At 38.7% G+C, this 22514-nt stretch overlaps 1 protein-coding gene across 1 annotated transcript in view; it reads right to left on the bottom strand.

Moving 5' to 3' along the window:
* The window catches only part of LOC130583973 (rab effector MyRIP-like), a 165691-nt gene extending 157372 nt beyond the window's left edge, over nucleotides 1-8319 (bottom strand). The window contains exon 1 of the mRNA XM_057383684.1: nucleotides 8177-8319. Coding sequence (XP_057239667.1) covers nucleotides 8177-8286 — 110 coding nt within the window. The 5' untranslated portion in view covers nucleotides 8287-8319. The remainder of the gene's footprint in view (nucleotides 1-8176) is intronic.
* Nucleotides 8320-22514: the final 14195 nt, after the last annotated feature.

Here is a 22514-nt window from a genome sequence, read left to right as displayed (position 1 = left end):
GGGAGTATTTCAAATAGACCTTTTCTTTTTTCAAAAGCATGGACARTATGATACARTTCCATAGTCAGCTGCTCAGTTCCWAGGGAAACTCAGCTTCACAGCTGCCCTTTTTCACTCTGTCCTCTTTCTGTGCTGTTCCTTACAGCCTGGTCTTGGTTTTATTACCAACTAGAGGCACAGGAACTGGTCATAAAAGGATGACCAGAGAAATTACATTGTCTATGAAGAACAAAGAGCAAAGAAATGCTTGAAGTAACCAATGCAAAGACTATCCCTTGATTYACCTACAATACTTGAAATAAAAACATCAACAAATCCAACTTCTAGTCAATATTAATTTCTTTAAATGTACCATCTCTTGAAATACTATAATACTTCTTAGGAATGRTTACTACTCCATAGGTARAAGCAGAAGTCTTTCCCCTTCACACAYATCAGTGTTTCTTGAATGTGTACTTTCACTCTTCTATAAAGTGTATTTCTGAAAAAAGGATTACTAGTCAAATTTCACATCAAAATGAAAAGTCATGCTCAGACTGATAATGAGCTAACTTCATAATGATGAGCAGTATTTCTTATTTTCTAGATAACCAAAGGCAAGTATTAAGACAGAAGCCCTGCAGCTTCAGTCAGATCCATCCAGATTGGTGCARACAAGGGCAGGCCTATAGCATGTTGCTGTAGAAACTTTCAGTAAAACCATTCCCTTCTGTCATAAAAAAAACCCCAAAATCAAAAATCAACCCTCACTTTAAATACAGCACCTCTTCCAAAACTGTAACACTTTTCACTACTTACAGGTGAGTCAACATTATATGGAAATGCACTCAGAGTATCCCTGTTCTCTGAACTGTAATAAGAAGAATAAATCCTGAATAAAATAAGTTATGCAGCCATTTTTCTCATGCTTATTCACATGTTCTGCCACAACTTGAAAGTACCACCAATGGTGCAAACAGAGAAACCAACACTTAAGGTGGACTAAACTGTAACAACAGGAGTTCACAAGCAGGGGAACATCCCTTTCCTGCACTGCAGGGCCGGTCAGGTGAGAGAAGATTACTACTTCAAGTCACGTTTAACAGCTTAGACTCTTCATACACGAGACACCAGAGATTAAATATTGATTTTACATTATGGSTATTCATTATCACTAGGAACACTCACTACTTTTAGCTAAACTGTAGCCAATAATTTGATTAGTCATAACGCACAATGAAGACCAAATTACACAAAAAAAAGCCTGCAGTATGTTTTATAACATCTCTGCAACATCATGCTGCTTCCTTTAAATACTTACCTACAGTTTATGCAAGCTTGGCACAGWGCATGTGGGATGTACTTCAGCTACATCCCCCATGGCCTGTCCAATATGAAAACTGTTACCTGGAGACATTTCTTTCTATAACAAGGTTCTCTAATGTTACCTAAAATTAGGCTTTTTCTTTTGCACCTTTTCATAAGCATGAAGAAGCACAAGAGATGATGCTTGGTTCACCAGCACATCCTCRCAGTTAAAATTGTATTTGTAAATACATTTTGAAAAAGCCAAAACTCACATCTGGAATTGCCTATATCCAAATACTTGCCAGAAAGAACTTGCTGAGAAGTTCCATCTATGCTTCCCCTACAGCATCTACGTGCCATTCAAAGAATAAGAACAATCATAGTGGGTTCCCATCACAGTCACAAGAATGCAAAAGCAAGATGCACAGAACTTATTTTAGAGACAACTAAGTATAAGCTGCTTCTTGGAAGTACCCTGGCACTTYTGCCTCCAGTAGGCAGAAGAACATTGGGCCCAAATATGTAACTTAAAACAGCTGACAGTTCTTGGCTTCAGAAGCCAGCTCCTTTCCAATGCCCTGATTTCTCCATTGTAAAGCACAAAGCAGATCCTAYTCCTTGTCAGCTGCAATCACTTCCTCCACTTACAGGTGAGGCAGGGATCAATGTCAGAGTTAGGAGAACACTCAGCCCTTTGCACCGGGGCCTTGTGGTCTCAGAGCAGGGAATTTTGGGCAAACCACAGAAAGGACTCAAAATGCTGCTGCACTACACATGAGGTAAGACCTTGCATCAYCACTGACGTCTTTCCTTGTCTAACGCCAAACACGACATTATTCCATAGCAAGCAACACACTTGGATCAATATTTCCTGAAATTAGCAGCAAGTAACAGTTTCTAAATGCATTTTAAAGTGCATCCTTACTGACTGCAGCAAAAAAACCCATTAGCTACCTGACTTTCATGCAGAATTCATCCAAGATGCCATTTTTTGATAGGCAACTTATCCTGACCTGAGAACACCGCTAAGGAATATCTGTTAAAATATTAAACACGGCTGTTGAGAGAGGGCTACACAGTAACAGTGTAAAGCATCTAGTACACAGATGCAGCTACTGACAACTCTTAATCGTGACAGACTGTGTGAGCTAGAAAACAGGTTTGCATCTTGGAACATTATGTAACAAAACTGGTGATAAGCTATAAAAAAAAAAAAAAAAAAAAAAAAAAAAAAGATGTCTTGCTCTTAATCTTGTTAATGAACCCTTACGTCCAGGAAACAGCTGTAGTGCCCTACATATGTTTTAATCTTGTTTTGTAAGTTGGAGCACTAGCAAAATAATGTATTTAGATGCAGCTAGATTCTGATGAATCATTCCTTGCACCCAAAAGTAATTTTAGACATATGAGTGTTAAACTTATGAGAGCTCAGCAGAACCTTGCACTGGAGAAGTGTGCAGCTGTTTCAACATGGGAATCACAAAGAGCAACTTTCTCAGAGGAGTGAACTGCTCCAAGACCCTTCATCACAGCGAGAGAACACGTCTGTCAGGACAACCCATGAAGATGTGCTGGCCAGTCTCCTTAGCACAGAATGGCCTTCCTTTCAAGCCTCGTGGGCAGAAGCAGGAATATGAAGTGGTATTTTACAGCCTCCTTCTCCAGATCCCTCGGGGAGTTAATGAGCAGGCACAGGAAGCAGAACAGTGACTACCTGCTCAAGTTAAAAAAAAAAAAAAAGGCACAATAGGCTTCTCCCACACTGTCCATCAGAGTGAAGGGCAGGAAGGCTGACCTTATGAAATCACTTCAAACAATAAGGTATTGATCACAAGTTCCTCTGCTGAAACCCTGAAGCTTGATGCAATGAGTCCAATCTCCTGTTCCTTCCTCACTAGGAAAACAGCTACAAAACTACTTTGCTTGGAGGTGAGAAGAGGGAAGACAGATGGGTTTTTTTTTTTCTCGATTTTTGTTTGGTTTAAGGTATTTGATACAAGCCTGCCACAGGAAGAAGGAACAAGAACTGATATGCAGAATCAACAGATAGCTACCCAAATGTCTGTCCTGGCATTTTGCCAGTTTTATATGACTCACACCGACAATATTTTGATTAACAAGCTTTGGAAGGAGTTCAATATTTTATCCATTATAAGACCCATGACACATACTGTAAAAACACTGGGGTCTACTGTAGTTTGAYAAGAACATGTCAAGCTGGTTTCTGGGTTTTGTCAGGTATGAGAATTTGCTTCTTTAGAAGCCTGTTCACAGGCCCACTCATCCTACAATGGGATATGCTGCAAAAGGAGCAAAAAAGAAGAAAGCAGGCAAAAGCAATTTAAACCATTTCACAGTCTTCTCCACAAGGCTCTGTTCTAATCCCTTGCCCATTCTGTGGCTGGAAAGGAACAACCAGAGTAGAGAGGGCCCTACAGCAAACACAGACATCTCATTCATTTCTACAAATAAAACACTTCCAGAAAATTGGCCATGAATCATTGCGTTTGTCTTTACCACGACTCAAAATGTGACTGTATAAATAAAAGTAGCAAAGCTGATATTCACCAACCTAGCTATAAAATACACTACATCAAGCAAGATACGGTGATGATTCTGCCTGTGGGCAACARTGAATTCTCAACACTTCCCTGATGCTGTTCCAGCAAACCCCACATAAGTACATTAAGTTGTTAATGCGTTATGATCACATATCCATGTGGCACCAGAAGGTSAGCAGGTTTTCTTTGTAAATACATTTTCTCAGGTGATTTATCAGCAGTGGTTTAAACAAAAGAGAACCACTTGCCTGCAAAGGAGCATTTTTCATCCCTGCCCAGARCAAGTTTCAAAGGTTTGCCACTGGAATACCACCACGCAAGTGGCTGATCCAGCATTCACAGTGGTGATGGAAACTTTTGTTAGCCAATGATTATGGAAAGACAGCTTCAGCCACTCCAACCATGGCTTCCTAAAGTAAAGTGGCTGCTGACAGGTAGAGCGTCTGCTCTGTTCACAGCTGATCAGCACTGAGCCCTTTCTATGCCTGAACCCTTCTGCCCTTCTAATTTTCCTCTCTTTGCAGTCATTTGAACACTAAATTCAGATCTACCACAGTAAGATGATCCATCAATTATTTTCTGTAAAATGATAATTTCACTAATTTGAAACACCCTGACTTCTCAACCTTCCTGACCTTTAACAAACAGTCAAGCRTGGTTATAAATACAGTGGTAATAAAACCAAAGAGAAACCTGATTTTGTCACAGTAGATGAGAATAAACAGTGGCACATTTAGACAGTTTTGAAAACTGAATAAGCAGGCAACAAATGAAAGACTGCAAACACTTCTACACCTTTTACGCATTCGGCCTTGGAAGCTCTTATTAGCTCTCCTCTGTCACTTCTTGAAAAAAAAAAAGAAAAAGAAAAAAAAGAGTACACAATCCCTCCCAAACTGCAGATATGACACAAATGTTATACACAACAAAATATTAGATGTTTAACCCTCAACACAGTCCAATCTTCCCCAGTGCAGGCATTCTGCAGCTGCATGAAGTCTGAAATGCAAAATTAATAAATCTGTATATGAGGAAACAAATCATTCGCATGTCCAGTCAACTTCCTCAAAAAGCCATCTACAATTCTTAGCATCCCAGGAGCCCKGAGAGCCTGCAGAGCTTTGGGGACAGAAGGGATGTGTCCTGGGCACACATGCCAAGGAACTCAAACCAATCACCTTTCTAGTTACAYCAGGTTTGTCTACTTCAACTAATTCATGGTAAACTCAGCCCATCTGTTTACAAGTCTGCATTATAATTTTAGCCAAATGGTTCTGGTTGACTACACTAACACTGGAGTAAATAAAAACACAACACTACTGCCAGAGAACAAAACAAACACACAGTCAAAATTGAAAGATAATGGGTGAACAAGTGACAAAGAACAGTAAATATTAATCTTACATCAGGCTGAAAGCCATAGCAAAAAAATAAATGAAACCGATATGAAGCAGTAAGGCATAATAAAGCAACCACTCTAATCACTAAACATGTACATGTGTTTATCTTGTTATCATACAGGTTTTAGCASACAAATTTTTTTTCACAAAATGTCCAAGAGCAACCTCTCTGATAACACTAGGAGATAAAGTTCTGAGAAAGACTTAAATTAGAGAACTACTGCAAAAACAACTCAGTGCAGAGAGATTCAAAACAGCTTTGCAGTAGAAAATGCAGATGATTAGTATGGCTTTTCTCCATACATTATGTAATTTTATTTACAGAATATCAAAAAATAAAGGAACATGTAAAAACAGCAATATCAKGAAAAACATTGGTGTGTTCGCTCTAAAACAGTTGTCATTTTACTACCTCAAAAACATTTCTTACAAGTACAGGTAAGTTTCACTTCTTGTACTATACTAGTTAACTGTTCAGCTGCCAYTAGCAAAGCAAAATTGAAGTTATTGGACCACTCACAGTGGTTGCTTTTTCACTCACAGTGAAAGGTTTTTTTAGTTTTCATTGCTCTCCTGATACAGTGGAAATCTATCATATATTCCCTTAAGTATTTCTTYATCTTTAGATATAATTGCTATCAATAGTTATAAGAGGGAGATATGTGAAAGAGCTACAGAGCTACTTAAATCTCAGTGGGGAAAAGCATACAAAAATAAAATTATCTATTATATGAAGAATTATACAGAAACCCTATCTTAAGAAAGTATCACATGCARAAGCTTCAAGCGCTCTGTTTAAAGTCTAATAATGCTTACCTCAAATCAGTTACAGGAAGAAAAAATAGAAATGCAAAACCATACCTYCAGATACAGCTTCGTTTTGGATTTATTAAAATAAGTCTAAAAGTCTAACATATAAAATACATACATGCCAGCTTTTTTATCTTAGAAAATATTACAAAGCTTTACCAAGTTTCACTTCTAAAGTGAAACGATATGGTAAACTTTGCCAGTTGATAACGCTCTAAATACAAAACAGAGCCAAGAACATCAAAGCAGATCTAATCTCCTCTGTTAGATTAGATAAAAAAATCTAATCTATAGCAAGATGAAAAAAGTTTCTTCTATATCTTAAATTACATAATAAGACAAAAAGATGTGTTGCTATACCCTTCCTTTAACTCTGCATTTTGGAAGGAAAAAAAAAAGCCAAAAACCAAACAACCAAAACCAATCAAAGTAATCCAATTTAAGAAAGAAAAAAATATCATACCTTTAAGTCAGAGCTAAGCTTTGAACTTCGCTGGYAAATTTCAGTGTCATTGAAACTACTTAAATTCATATCTTAAATATCAGCTGTATTTCAGAACTTTTGCTTTGTTAGTACAGCTCATTATTTGCAGCACTTCAACATACTTCAATACTTGCAAAAGGCCTAACTTTGCAAGAAGAAAGTCATATATATTTGAAATATATATACGCATATATTGCTGAATTGCATCCATGTGTTTCTCCTACCTTTCCAGTGTTATAGCTGTTCCTCCCACACCAGTTTTCTCCTTGTGATCATTCAGTTAAGTCTCATGAAAAACTTCAGCAGCAAAATGGCAAAACACAAACACCAACAGAAATTTTGTCTATCCTGGCTTTCTGGTCAATTTTCTGTGTGCATGCCTTTCACCCTTCCCCTTCCACCTCACTGTACCGGATCTATTGTACAGAACAGGGAAGATGCTCCAGCACYTCCTAACTGTGGTGTGCTTGCTCCAGTAAGATACAACCAGTCACAGCATAAAAAAAAATAGAGAAACCTCACTCACACATTCTCCTTAAGCTGTTTCTAGAATTTCTTGGTTGTGAAAAATAACTGAAGTAATCAGAACAACCCATGGTACAACAAACAGTCAAAAAAAGAAATTCTGTGTGCTGTCCTCATCCAGTCTTTCCTCCCTGCAGCAAGCTTACAGTACCAACCCAAGAAAGAGCTGGCACAGCATGCCAAAATTGAATCAGGCCTATGGTGCAAGCCACATTTCTTGCTCCTAATGTTCCAGGTGAGACAGGATTCCTCTCAGTTACAATTACACATGGTATATTTGCTTCGTTTTCTGGTGATTTCAGTCACCTTCCTGCTCTGTTGACTTCAGTTTGATACTAAACAAAAATGAAACAAATGATGCCTTAGATATGAGTAGCACCATAAAAGAATGTGCATTTGCCAGCCATACACAGAGACTTCAGAGCACTCTAGCTAATAAATAATGATGTGTTCAAAGAAGATAATAAAAAAATCAGGCATAATAATTCAAGGAAATATTGTTGAAACAACAAAAAAAATATTGCATCTACCAATTCAGGTCTCTATCAGCAATCCCCTTGTCACATATTGAATTTCCTCAGCTACCTTGCCAACAAGTTCCATCTGTTTTCTTCTGGATTGTTTATGCTTGCAACTATTTTGTACACAGACTACTGAAAGCAAAGTTATCTCAACACAATGGAAAACATATCCCATTGACTGTTTCAGGGGAAAGAGACGGGTTGAACTTCTTCACTTTCAGATGTTTGCATGTAGACAGTTCCTGAATAAAGAAAAAGGAACTGACTACAGCAGGCAGAAACATTTTTTAACATAAACTTCTGCTTTTGCTACGTCAGACACTACTTAACCTCTACCTAGGAGATATACACAGGTGATTTAGAGACCACTGCTGTGGTTTAATCTAGGATAGACTAAATGCAAAAATTAATTACTACTCAGTAATTGAATTCATGTGGAGGAGTTTGAGTATTTCTTGCCTCCRTGACAGGAATAATTATTAATGCATAGAACATCACAAAAATGCTGTGTTGTTCTCTGGTTTCCTCCAAAACTAGTTTTTAATTACCAAAATAGACCAATATTCTTAATCATGTTTTTATCCTTACCTCAGCCTTTCTTCTTCTTTCTTACGAAGGCTGAAATCTCGCTGAACCACCTGGAGCACATGCTCTGCTTCTTCATCAGTCAAGCCAGAAAGGTCCAGTTTTCTCCCCATTATACACAGCGTCCTGGATATGAGTAACTATAWGGAATATCTGAAATCAGAAACAGAAAATAAAATAGAAAAAATTGAAAGCACTCATATTTTTCACAAATGTGTTGGGGTCACAAGCACATCTGCCCAACAAAAAAAAAAAAGTTGCTGCTATAAATATCATTAAACAATTGTATTTTTGTGGCTGGAAAAGACCTTTCATATTGAGTCCAACCATTAACCCAGCACTGCCAAGTCCACCCCTAAAACATGTTCCTAAGTGTCACATCTGCACATCTTTTAAATACGTCAAGGAACAGGAACTCAGCCCCTTCCCTAAACAGCCTATTCCAATGCTTAGCAATYCTTTCAGTGAAGAAATTGCTCCTAACATCCAATGTAAACTTCCCTGACAGAACTTGAAGGATTCATGTAAGAATTATTTGCCAGGTTCCATGCACTGAAAGCAATCACCCCCAACTTAAAAATACATGAAAAAGATAAATTATTTGGGATATTAAGAGATATTGAGGACAGACCTCAGTGTTGCTCTCAAAAAGGAACATGTTTAACTAAGTTGGGTCAAATCAGGCTTAGGCATTTCTTAAGATTTTACACCATGATTTTATAAAGCTGATCACAGTGCAGTCTCTGTGACTGAGTATGAACAGAGAACATAACTCTGCTGTAACACTCAAAAATATTTTACACTGCCAGCTAAGAAATCTGTAATTATTTTAAAGCACCATTTWAAAAAGTAAGCATATCAATTTCAAATGCATTTCCCAGAATGACTGGAAAGATTTAGATGTCAGTATTACCATTATATCATTATTTCCCCATATTTGAAGGAGARAAAGTAGTAGTTAATGTTATGTGTGAATTGACGATACTATAAAGTTWGAACTAGAGCTCAGTCCATTTAATTCCACTAATGAAATTTGTTCTAATTTATTTTCTCATGACTTTTATTCATTCAATTGAATTCTAGTAAACCCAGCTCTCAATATTAACTTTTGTCATTTGATTTATGCAATTATCTGAGCAATCACAAAGGTGTCCATCTCTGCGTCGTGTTACGGTTTCAGAAGCATGAGACAGTTTTTGCACCTCTGTTGTGAGCTCCCAGCAATGCATGTAATAACCACGAACACACTACAGTTCCTACACTGTATAGAAGAGGCAATTATTACTGCTTTTTTATTCATGGTGAATGCCARGTACATGAAGCTATGTAAAGCATCTGAGCTGGTTCTGGCTCYAAAAAACCCCACCTCTAAGCAACACTGCTATGGCATACTATTAAGCGCTCCAGGTTCTATAGCAAGTAGAAACAGGGGAGAAAAAATAGAAAAAAAATCTGCTTTATTTTCTAGACACAGAAATTCATTTACTACTCAGCTAATGATGTGGGATGTGGTTGGTTGGGTTTTGTTTCGTGTTTTGGTTAGTTTGGTGGAGGGGTTTTAAATACAATGTTTACCTTTCTACAATCATCTGATTACTGTTCTTCAAACAAGAAAAACACACCCACATGGAAGGAAGGCACCGCCTATTTTTTCTGTTTTGGTTAGGCTATCCATGAAGTTGAGAATAAAGTCTTTGTTCAAGTAAATAACACTTCACCAAAACCAAGCTGGTGTACAATCTTGGAGGAAACCATGAAGATCCCTCCAACAAGACATACGCACACCATACAGCTAAAAAAAAAGGTCACAATGTTCTGGCTTGACTCARAATCTACTGAGGAAGATGATAAGGAGTATTTAATAAAGGCTAWATAAAGGTACTTCTAAACAAAATTACCCTGATTTGTGTGGAAGAAAAGTGCCAAAGAAACAAAGTACTATATACAGTCTTCATTAATCTCACTTGCAAGACCAACAACATACATTAAAATTACAGACTGGCAAGATTTTCTTTTCAATGCTATGCATGTGCATAAATCTTCTCAAAATTTTCACCAGAATATTAAGATTTTCCTCTGTCCTTTCACCTACAGTCCTTGCGCCACAACCTCACTCAGCACTGGAGGGAGAAAGAAGGGTGAAGTAGGGCTTGCTGAGGTTACACTTTCATTGCAGCTCAAAGACACAACAAGAAGTGCCCTGGGACACATCCTTCCCTTCAGGCTYTGGAATATCTGCTCAGCTCCTGAGTGCAAAGGCATCTCTGACTTTCTAAAAKTATGGAAGGGCTTCACTACAGGAAAGCCACATCCATGAGGAAGTAAAATTTTTCCAAGTAATTTTTTTTCACACACATACACTAAAGGGGAAAATACATGATACACAGTAAAAGGAAATAAAACTTTTTTTAAGTGATTCCTGGAGCCAGCTGAGACACCTTTATGTGACACTAGGGCTATAGTCTTCTGAGACACACAACGATTAAGATAACTGGAATTTCTCCTAGTATCTTGAGCACCAAGCTAAAAACTATAATTAACATTTTAAAAATTAGTTCTCCATTCAGGTCTTTGTCAAATGCTTTTGGAAATGATGCAAAAATAAATCTTTTTTTCACACAGGAGAACTGGGCCATCAGTGAAAAAAAATTATACCCTTGATTCAGCAGTTGCCCCTGCTGATTGTAAGCATGTACTCAAAGGGGGACATTTACCSCTAAATTTYGGAGTAAGTGGGCAGCCCCACGCCYTCTGATTTTCTGGAGTTGGCAAAGACTTCATTTCAAGTATATATGGTTTAGAATCACACACAATTCTAACTTCTGATTTTCATGTGGTTTATTTCCCTACAGTATTCTCAGTCTCCATTCCAATATTTCATTAACCTCTAWGGAACTCCTGTGTTTTTTCCCAGGAAATAATTTTTCATCACATTACTAAATCACCTCTGATCTGGGAGTATCACAGCCGTTTATAAATATTTATAAACAATTCTCAAACGTYCTTTTTGTGGTAAATCTGGATTATGCATTTTGGAAATACATAGTGGCAAATCCTCTGGAGGAAATGTAACWAATTACACTTAAAACTAGACAACAAATAGCTGCTCAGTCTAAAATAACTTCTGGCTTMAATTAAAATAACTTATATGAGGTTGTTCAGATGTTTGCCTTCACGAGTAATTCTTTGGTAAATCTCAAACTGAATTAAAAAAAAATCTAAGATTTCACAGACTTTACAAGGAATAGTACCATACCCTAGAAAACTTTTGCTCCACAAATTAAAACACTGTAACAGGAAAGCCTCAAGCTTACAAGACACGATTGGGTATTGTTTSAGTAACACTCTAATTTTAATACTTCTTACAGTCTATTTTAAAATCTAATTAAAGCTTCCAATTGAAAACGTTTCTTCAGTTTAAGCTTAAAAACAAAACAAAATTCCAACAAAAAGAAAAATAAGCAAATGAAATGTTTTTTCAAGAACTGCAAGCAATGCTACTGAATTTTAACATGAACAAGGGCATCAGCACAAGAAAAAAGGGCAAATAGTGCATTTCCTAGTCACCCATAAGGCAGCTAAGCTCTTTGGACTTAGAGCCTCAGCAGATGATTAGCATTACTGGGGGAAGAGGAGAAAAAAAAAGGGTTTGGGCTAAGACAGATTTAAGACAGATTCGGTGCTTGACAAAGAACCACATTATAAAGTTAATTATGTAACTGGTCACACTGAATATTGTACAACACAGACTTCTTAGTTTYATGCTGCAGCGAAACAGTCAGCACTAGGGAGGCTGCATCTGGAGTTTTGTGTCCARTTTGGGCTTCTCCAGARCAAGGAAGATGCCTAAGGCCACAATGATGGTTAAGGGGATGGAGYATCTCTCACRGGCMGTGATGCTGGGAGTACAAGGACTGCCCAGCCTGGAGAAAAGAGGGCTTACAGGTATGTACTGTGTGTATCTGGAAGACAGCCTCCCAAACAAGAATGTCCTACAATTTTTTTCCCTGTCTGAGCACGTTTTTCAATGTTTCCCAAGTTTCCACAACACAGTATAAGTTTTTCTTTAAAATGCTGCTTATGTGCATTGRTGAAACGTGATACCTGAGGAATCAAGACCACAAACTCCCTCAACCCAGTTGTCTGCTCAGACTTCCCCCACATGGTCTCAGCTTTAGAGTTACCAAACTTTTCACCAGAGCTTTTCTACTCTATTCAGCTACTCTATCACTTTTATATTTTTCAGGCAGAAAATCAAGAAGAAGAAACCTACTAGTAATTACATCTTTGRTCCTGTCACCAACAAACTCATCTTTACTTCCTTCAGCAGCCTGTCAGGACCCAAATAATACTGCTCAATCTTTCTTGTCATTCTTTCTAGAATTCTTTTAGTACCACAAGAAATTCCTTGTATAATCTTACTAGTGAACTTTTTTCCYTTTATCATGCAACAAGAGACTCACCTTTCTAAGCCAAAGAGGAAGACAAGCACTTTTCCCTCAACAGACCTCCTTCACCACCCCTTATATTTTAAAAGGTTTTGTTKACCGAGTTGTTTCAAAAGAAGTGGCCACATTGCCCACATGAGGTCATTATGGTAATTTTTAATGCAAATGTCACAACGTTTAACATACAAATTACATAACGTCRCACACTCTGACAAATATAAGGTGACAAAAATAATGTCTGATTAGTATTTCAAGCTATGTCAACACAATTGAACAAAACAGACTTTAGCCAAAATCCCACATTTAAAAAACATTGCTGTCCAAACTAATTTCTACTACAGCTATCATTATTTATTATTATTTATTATTATTTATTATTATTATTTATTATTATTATTTATTTATTATTATTACTACTATTATTATTTATTATTATTATTATCATTAAGTCTAAATGAGGCATAATTAAGATTGGTCACAAATTTCTTAGTATTTTTTAAACTCCCAAGAATGTCTAGAAGCTGCAGTAAAAAACACTAGGTATTCTTCTCTTTACACCAGAAATGAACAAATGTCTTAGAATAAGAAGAGGGGAAATATACTCATCAGAAATAAAAAGACCACCTCTTCGATTGAAAATTAAATACAGCTCACCTGACTTCAACATGGGACTTGTATCTGGTGTGTCACCTTTTAAATGAGATGTAAGACTAAGGTCTCAAAGAGAACGTTTTTCTTTGTAACCACACTGATTTKAACCAAGTTTTACTGTACATATTTCCAGTCTATAAGCAAAGCAAAAAAAATTATCTTCCTTTCAGCTTTGGACTAATTTTATGTGAGATTTGCAAGCAGCAAAGCAAACAGCTGGCAAGCTCCTGAGTAAAGCTACATTTGTTTCACTGGGRACGGTAAGGGATAAAGCAGCAGGTTTTAAAAGAAAACATGAAGTTCATTCAGTTCCTTCTGGGAGAAATGTTCCTTATCAATGCAAGTTACTACAATAATTGTATGTACATTTCTCTGAGAGAGTGCTGGTACTATAATGGGTGAAACAGTAAACCTTACATGGCAAAGGTTAGTACMACACGGTTTTAAATTTTAATCTATTTAAGAAATAAACAGGAGTTTCACACTCCCCTTGCTTCTACATTTTATGCTATTTTAAATTGAATATGCAATAGCAGAATATCCTGGTGACAGATGGGATAGACTTCATTTTCYTTTCAGTAGCTGGTACAGTGCTGTAGGGTTAAACCATGACACAGAACCAAAAAAACTTACTGAAGTACATTTTATTCAAGAAAGAATGGTATCTCTCATCTAAGGGTGGTGTTCTCCCAAAGACAGAATACAGCATATAAAACTGTTTCTAAAAATATAGASGTTACTTAATTTAAATAGAAAAAAAAATTAGAAAAGATTGAAGATTACACTGTAGGACTAAATTTCTGTTATCTACCTTTGATGGTTAAAAAATGTCATATTAAAAAGAGAATCTGAATAGCAACTCATGACCATTTTATACTTATGTATCAGGCCTACAACTGATACACAATATAATTCCTATTGGGAATTCCAAATGTGATACAAAGCCAAATTGATTGACCACAATAATCTTCTCACTAGTAAAACTGAACTAGAGGAAAGGCTTATCCAAAATTTATCATAGGTTATCTGGCATGTACTGATAGCACATATTTCGTGGCAATGGGATTTCTAGTTACTGTGTAGTCTCATTTTACTTCAGTCTCATCTTCCATTGTTTATGCTGAATTTARGCAAATCATGTTCAGCTCTATTTTCTTTATTTAGTAGCAACTGTCTTATGGAAGAATAAGAATGGAAGAATGTGTAGTCAAGATGATAAGTCTGACAGTATTCTGACTGTGTGAGACTGACTATCACTCTTCCAGAAATGAAGAAGACAGCTTGGAGAAAAAGACAAAATTGGAGCAGTAATGTGCTGACATGCAATTGTATCTTGGATGATTTGCCTCTTCTCCAATTGTGCCTTCAATCTAAAGCATGGAATTCAGCTCATTACTGTAATGGACTGTCAACCAACTCCAGAGTGAATCATCACAGCCAGCAAGAAAGCCAGCCTGTGCACTTAGGGAATGCAATCGACCCCAAACAGTCCAACACCATTGGAAATTCACACATCTGTAATCACACGACTGCAAAGGCTTCCCTCTGAATGCTTAACCTGCAAAGTGCTGCTCAGAGCTCACTSCTATGTACCCCACCCCATGCACAGAGAGAGCAGCAGCCACTGAACTGAATTATGTCCCTGCTTCCACCTTTGCATCAAAACACAAACCAGAACGCACCTGGCAAATCAGGCTTCACATTGTACTTTCTAAGTTTGAGCCAGTATGAAGTGAATATTTAACAAAAAGCTCATTTGTACTCCTACCTCTCTCTGCAGCACTAGCTAAAGAYTGAGGACTGCAAAAATACATTCACCCACCTGTGCTGCATTACACATGCCACAGCCTTCTCCTGGGACACCTGTAGTCCCTGCACTTCACAATCAATGGCCCTCAAATGAGSCACACGGAATGAAGGGAGATGAAAGAAACAGTGAATGCTTCTTTGGCTCCTTCTATCTCATTTTAAGAGGCAGGCAGAGAACTGAACACTTACTTTACCAGTGTAAATACATGTAAATACCAGAGTCTAACAATTGCACCCAGAAAAGCAGATTCAATGCAATCATTGTCTGGGAAGGCTCAATTATTCATCTCCCTCCTTGTGGAGGAACATGCAAGGGAACAMAACCAAGGATATTGTTTAACTTATCTCAGTGACTTGGATGAAGGGGCAGATGCCTCCTGAGCAAGTTCACTGACAACACAAAGCTGGGAGGAGTGGCTGACACCCAAGAGTGCTGTGCAGCCCTTGAGAAGAACCTCGACAGACTGGAGAGATGGGCAGAAGTAGAACTGTTTGAAGTTCAACAAAGGCAAATGGAGGGTCCTGCACTTGGGGAGGAATAACCCCTTGCACCAGCATAGGCTGGGAGCCAAACTKCTGGCAAGCAGCTCTGGAGAGAAGGACCTGGGGGTYCTGGWGAACAARCTGTCTGTRAGCCAGMAKTATGTCCTTGTGGCCAYGAAGGTCAGTGACATCCTGGGGTGCATYAGGAAAAGCATGGGCAGCAGGTAAAAGGAGGTGATCCTGCCCTAGTGAGGCCACATCTGGAGTGCTGTGTGCAGTTCTGGGCTCCTCAGTACAGGAGAGACAAGRAGCTMCTGGAGACAGTCCAGTGCAGGGCCACAAAAGTGACCAGGAGACTGGAGCATCTCTCTTACGAGGAAAGGCTGAGGGAGCTGGGCCTGTTCAGCCCAAGAAGAGGGGGAGTCATCAGAGGGACTGAGAGGGGACATCATCAGTGCCTGTAAGTATCCAAAAGGAGGGTGCCAAGAGGATGGAGCCACACTCTTCTCGGCGGTGCCAGGCAATGAGACAAGAGGCAGTGGGCAGAACTGATGCACAGGAAGTTCCACCTGAACATGAGAAAGAACTTCTTCAAGCAGGTGACCCAGAGAGGTTGTGGAGTCTCCCTCACCAGGGATACTCAAGAATTGTCTGGATGCAAGTCTGTGCCATCTGCTCTAGGATGGCCATGCTTGAGGAGGGATGTTGGGCCAGATGACCAGATAGTCGCTTCCAACCTGACCCATTCTGTGACATCACTGTGCAGATCCCTATTTCAGAGGCCAACATCCCATTTCCTTGTATGACCTGAAGAAACTGAATAATACAGAAGGTCCACTACCATACCAGCTGTGGAGCAGCATGGGACAGGTTTGTGTTTCAAAGTGAAATGCCTTCCCCAGTACCACAGAAGTCACTGTTTGACAGAACAACTAGAGAGGAGCATCCTACAGATAACATTCAACAAACTAACCAAGAAAATAGGTCCACTAARACAACTTCTTCAACTTCAAGATGCCAAAGCATCACTATTGAGTAAAGTGTGGTAAGGCTTCTCATTTGATTTATCAACATCTTTAATCTGGAAAAAAAAACACTGAAAGAAAAAGTGAAGCTTTTGTAAAAATCCAAACAGCTCTGGAAGCTACGGATTTTGCATCCGCATTTAATTCTGCATTTCAAAAATACAGGCAAGAGAGTCATGATAAATTAAGGAATTCATCGTAAATTGAAAGCCATATTGTGATTAATCCATGCAAACTACAAACATAAACAAATAAGGGTGGATTGCTTGACTGCTACCAAAACATCTGTAATATAAAATCCAATATGCAAAGATACCAAAGGCACCCTTGAAATACCCTACACAGTAAAATGGATTTTTTTTCCCCACAACATCTGTTGTACTAATTGATATCCCAAATCCCTCTTAYTAAATGTCACCCATGAACATATCCTTAAGATTTATCCAAGAACTAAACTTTCACTGCCTGCAGGACTAGAAGAAGGACAGAAGTTCTATTTTTAGAGGCAAGAAAATGCTTCCAACAGCAGTTACCACAATGAGGCAGTATTCTCTAGTGCAGCCAGATGTGAAAACAAATGCAACACAGTAAATCAGTGTTAATTCAAACCACTGACAGGAAACCCCACTGCAAATTACTGAATTTTACAGATTAGCAAGTAAATTAACAAAATAAAAAACAAAGRTAAGTTCATAAGACTGTTCCTTCCACATTCACCGTGACACCTGCAAAATGCTTCTAACCCTCATTTATCCTGGAAGAAGCAAGAATCATTCAAGGTACAAAAATAAGGTGATATCTGTAAAGCAACATGTCCCATTTTACTGAGACTTTGTGATGAGCTGTAGTTGGCTGACACACAATTTATACCCTATGCACTTTAAAAAGGGTTTCAGTAGCAGGTCATCTTTGATTTGTTTAGATAACCATTTGTAAAGTGGCATAAAACAAGAATAAAACAGAGCCAGAGCTGTAGAAAGCCTCTGAAAACCAAACTAAGAGCTGGGTTAATCTGTCAGGTGAGGGAGTTAATGGATCCATTTGTTGACACTGGGACCAACTCCACACTGTGCTGAGAAGAAGCTCTGCTTTGGACCAGCATGCGGCTAATTGTTTTGAACTGACACAGCACAACATGGAAATAACCTGAGCCCAGACCAATAAACACAAATCTGAAGTTCTGGATCATAAGATTATACAAGTACAGAATGTTTACATTAAAGCATAAGACATGTCAGTCACTTTCTAAGAGTTCAAAGGCCAACTTGGATATTTGGATCCAAACTGGAGTAGTCCCATAGCWCCTTTACTTTAAACTACAGAATGAGCTAATCCTCTTGGAGGTTTAGGGAATCATCCAGCTAGGACAGACACTTTTTTGAGCCCCACATAACATATCACTTGAACAATGTAATCAAGTTAAGCCACCATCTTTAGGAACTAACTAGAGTTCCTCAATTAATCATGTATGGAACCTAAGTCCATAGTATTTCCATTGATTCATCACTTTTTGACCTGTGATACTACCTTGAAGCAGTAATATGAAACCTCATCATTAAACATCAGAAAAGAAGTGCTGGAGATGGAATAATGAGGCTCATCCTCCTCTATAGATGAACTGCTTTCTTCTCATTTGGGACTCAACCTATGTTTTTTGTGCTTGCAGGGATCAATACATGGACAATTTTCRTCMCTGGTTCTTATATCAAGACCAGTTRACACACTGAAAAACAACATCACCTTTTTGAATCCTCCCCAAAGCTCTTTCAATTGTTTTTGAAACCTGACKGTGCTCCAATTCACACACTACGATTTAACTTCAATTCAAGTCACGGTCTGTCAAACAAATATCCAAGCACTTATGACAGCTAGATGCAAGTGCTGAGATAACTTCCAGAAATGTACACCAAGCACTCCTGGGGATGATCTCTGAGGGGCAAAAGGATCAGTTCCCGTATGGGGGAGAAAAAAAGGAATCAATTTATTGCAGGATTAACAATAGACAGAAAAATAGGCACACTCTGCAGTGAGGTATTTCACTGCTAGTTGCATCTCTGAAGCACTTAAATCATACACATCCATGCTGTAGCAATTAATGACAATGGCACAAACCAGCACTCTTCTTTTTTGATAACCCTGAGAAATCCTGTTCACGCAACTCAAAGGCATGGAAGAAAACCCCATTAAAAAAACCTTATGTATCACAAGTAATGCCCAATAAGCAAAGAAKCTCTTGTATTAGTTTCAGAAGAGATAAAATTCATCACAAGAGCACAACAGAAAGYTTATTCCACGAGTTATAAACAGATTATATACTGTCCTCCTCCAAGAGCAGAAAGTTGGTCTACAACAGCAGAAGCATCTATCATTCTGCATGTAGACAGGTGAAGAGTGCTGGGGAAGGGATTACTTCCTTATTTAAAAAAAAAGCAAAGACTTCAGGTTGTTGCCTGGCTTCAAGATTCATTGAAGACAAAGGGAATGCTATGAACTTTAATAGCCTTTGAATGAGGCTCTACACTTCAGATTGCTATCACAATTAGATATTCCATTTCATTTTCTACAGAAAATTAYCCCAGCACCCTTTAAACAGACTTAATCCAGAAACCATGGCTGCCCCATTTATTCTCCTCCATCAATAAGCAGCACATTTTGCAAGGAAGAGTCCAGAAGGAGCTTCTTGAAACTGCTGCACARCAGAACTTCAGCTTGGGTGTTCAGCAAGAGGCCAGGCTAGAGTTGCCTTCCTACCTGCCAGTCAACGCCAGCAAAACTCAAGAAAACTAATTAATTGATTGCCATGAGCCAATGGAGACAATGTCATTGAAAGTGTGTCATCAAGATTCATCTCCACAGTAGTCAACTCCACCCCACCAGGTGATGTTTTATTTGGATGTACACTTTGCCTTGAAAAATGTAAATTTCATTTTCTGTTGTAATGTTCTATATCTTAAAACAGACATTAGATAGTAATAACTCAATCTGAATACCAAACACTTATATTAGTTTTTCCTTTTATGATCACCAATTGATTAAGAGGTAAATGAAGCATATAGGSAATAAAAAGTTACAAGAGATTTTGTTTCCTTTACCCAGTTCAGGGTCTAATTGATCAGTAAAAACTTGCTAGATGAGGCATTTTCTTAATAAAACATACCTAAAAAAGTATTATAAATTGCTGTGCTGTTTAAATTGAATGCATATTGGCCTGGAAATTTATTATGTTCCTATTCCCAGAATAGTATCCATGAGATCTAAAAATCTGTCATTATTGCAGTAATGCTGATATTAGCTTTTGACCAGGCAAGCCACTGTAGTCTTTATGCCCTGTTCATCTCTGATAAAGCTGCTAAGGCGGTTCATCAAACTGCTTTCCACTACAGTGTGCTTTATTAATTTATTTTCAGGACACAGAATGTCAAACATTATGTTAATTTACTGAAAATGAAATTTAAAAAAAAAAACACATGGCATTTTCCCACAAGACTGTTAAAAAAAAAAAAGATAGCATGTTTTAACTGAAATAGCAAGAACATCATAATCACTAGTCTACCATATGAATGACAGATCTTACTCGTGTATCAGATACGTATAGGAGGTTTTCCTCTCAAGTTTCTGTAAATTCAACTTTTTGGATATAGGCATCTTTCACCAGTCTCACAAATAATGTGCAAAACTAGACCACAGCTTGGAATCTTACCAAATTACATTGCATTTAGCCTTTCTGTAAAATTGCCTGGTTGTATCGTGAAGGTGAAGTTTCTTTGGTAAATTGAGGAATAGTGTGGTGTGCTTCACTTCACACCAAAATACAGCAGTCATCTTACTCATCCGTTAAGATCTAAAAGCTTCTTCTGAAAGTAAGCTGCTATAAATCTCTGAATACAAGAAACTTGGAGCTGATTTATTCTCTGGCTGTCAGCGGTTCCCAGGTAAGCCAGAAGCTTTATTATCTCTAAGAATCTATCTAAAAAGTAACCCGCCTGAATCCAAGAGGAAGGTGAATAAAGCATTCCACGGGAAGGCAGCATTAATCCACTCAAACAATTTAATGGGTTTCTCAACGAGAAAAAAAGTCCCTATGGTTTTCATGGAATTATATTCAGCTAGTTTCTTTCAACTTGTCCAGCCTTCCAAGGGCAAGTTAAGGTGGTTTACACTGCCAAACCACAGTTTCCAGTCTCATAACAATAGGGCATGTTAATGTTGGCAGCAATACAAAGGAGTTGCATTTTCATACAAATGCACTGTTTATGAACAATAGCGCACTGRGTACATACAGCCTTTCTTCATCATCATCCAGGCATACTTCAGGGATTTTTTTTTTCTTTATTTAAATACAAACCCTTCAAGTGTTCTGTTTACTGCAAGGATGAAGTGACAAAGGTGAACTCCTACTGCGTTCATACACTTGGGTATGCTCTATGTAGTGCACTCAGATGTATTCATCAGGTTAGCGTGGAAGCAAGAAATCAACTCAGGAAAAAAAAAGAAAGTTCTAACTTAGTTTTCTAGAKCTTGACAGCACTGGTTCAGCATTACACTGCCTGAACGGACAATACTGTGTCATTTGAACAGGCAGMAGGTCCAAGAGGCAAATCCTGTCATGAGACACAGTGCTCTAAGTGTGTCACCCTTGTGAGGGCTACCAGGGTGCAATCGACTTGTGTGCATTCTCAGTACTGGCAATTAATGTATCACAGGTATTAAAAATTATACTCCCCCGTTTCTAACTGCATTGTACTAAGTTACCTGACAAACTCCCCAGGAAGGCTACAGAACTGCCAAGTACRTTTTTAGATGCTTGTGCATAACGCATCAGTGAATATGCTCTGATACAATCTGATACCTGAGTAATGAGGGGTAGCCTGAGGGACTCTATACAAGATACAGCATCTTCTGCATTTCGCACAGCTCTGTTCACTTTCTAAAGCTAGAATTAAGCAGCAAACACTACTGTTTGACATTTAATGGCAGGGACTTAGTGGTCTCGATGCATTTTATGGAGAACAGCTATCACTATAAATAAGCAACTATAAAAACCTGTCCAGCTTGATGACAGGTCTGTCAAAATCAGAAAAATGTCTGGTAATCTAAGAACCAGACTAACTATCCCTCCATTCTCTCTCTCTCTAGCCTTCCAGAAAAGATTTACGAGAGGAATGAGTAAAAGCCTTTATTGCTAAAATCTTTGCTGTACYTATTCTAAAAAACTCCTGGCTCCAGAGCAAGGCAGCTATGCACCCATATTTTCAGAAATACAGGAAATAGTAAAATAGAAGGTATAAGGCAAAAAGCATAATTTTTCAAAATAGACTGCTAGTTACAGTCAATATCCCTGCAAACACGCTCGAGGAGGGACATACACACACTCTAAGGCATTTTGCAATCTAATTCGGTTACGCTTGCCTGAAACATAACACAAATCCCAGCACAACACAGGCTCCTACTTAATTAGATTCCCTAAGAAAAGTCAGTCTGAGCCATATGGTATTTTCCTCAGCAGTTACGATAAACTGACCTTGATACTAGGAAAACGCACGCTGCTTCTGTCTGAGGCATAAATTACAAGCGCAGCGTGGCGGGATGCTCCCATGAAACGGGGACAGCAGCAGCGCCACGCTGAAACCCTCCYCGGGCTCCCGGGGAAGTTGATCAAGAGTGAAACACTCCAATGATAATGACGATGATGATGCACTGCAGTGACAGCGCTCGAATAGCCACGCGGTCAGCACAACACCACGAAGCTGCTCAGACATCTGTCCGGTAATTAAAGGAGAGCCTAATGCCGCGCTGCCGCGGAGGAGCGGCCCGCCTCACCCCCGAACGCCGCGGARGGCGGCGGCCCCTCGGCCACCAGCGCGCCGGGCCCCTCCCCAGCCCTCGCCGAGCCCACCACGGCCCGAGCCCGGCCGGCCCCGACGG

The sequence above is a fragment of the Malurus melanocephalus genome, unplaced genomic scaffold, assembly GCF_030028575.1.
Source record: "Malurus melanocephalus ecotype Western Australia unplaced genomic scaffold, MMel_1.1 scaffold_652, whole genome shotgun sequence".
Taxonomy (NCBI): domain Eukaryota; kingdom Metazoa; phylum Chordata; class Aves; order Passeriformes; family Maluridae; genus Malurus; species Malurus melanocephalus.
This window is presented reverse-complemented; position numbering and strand designations above follow the sequence as displayed.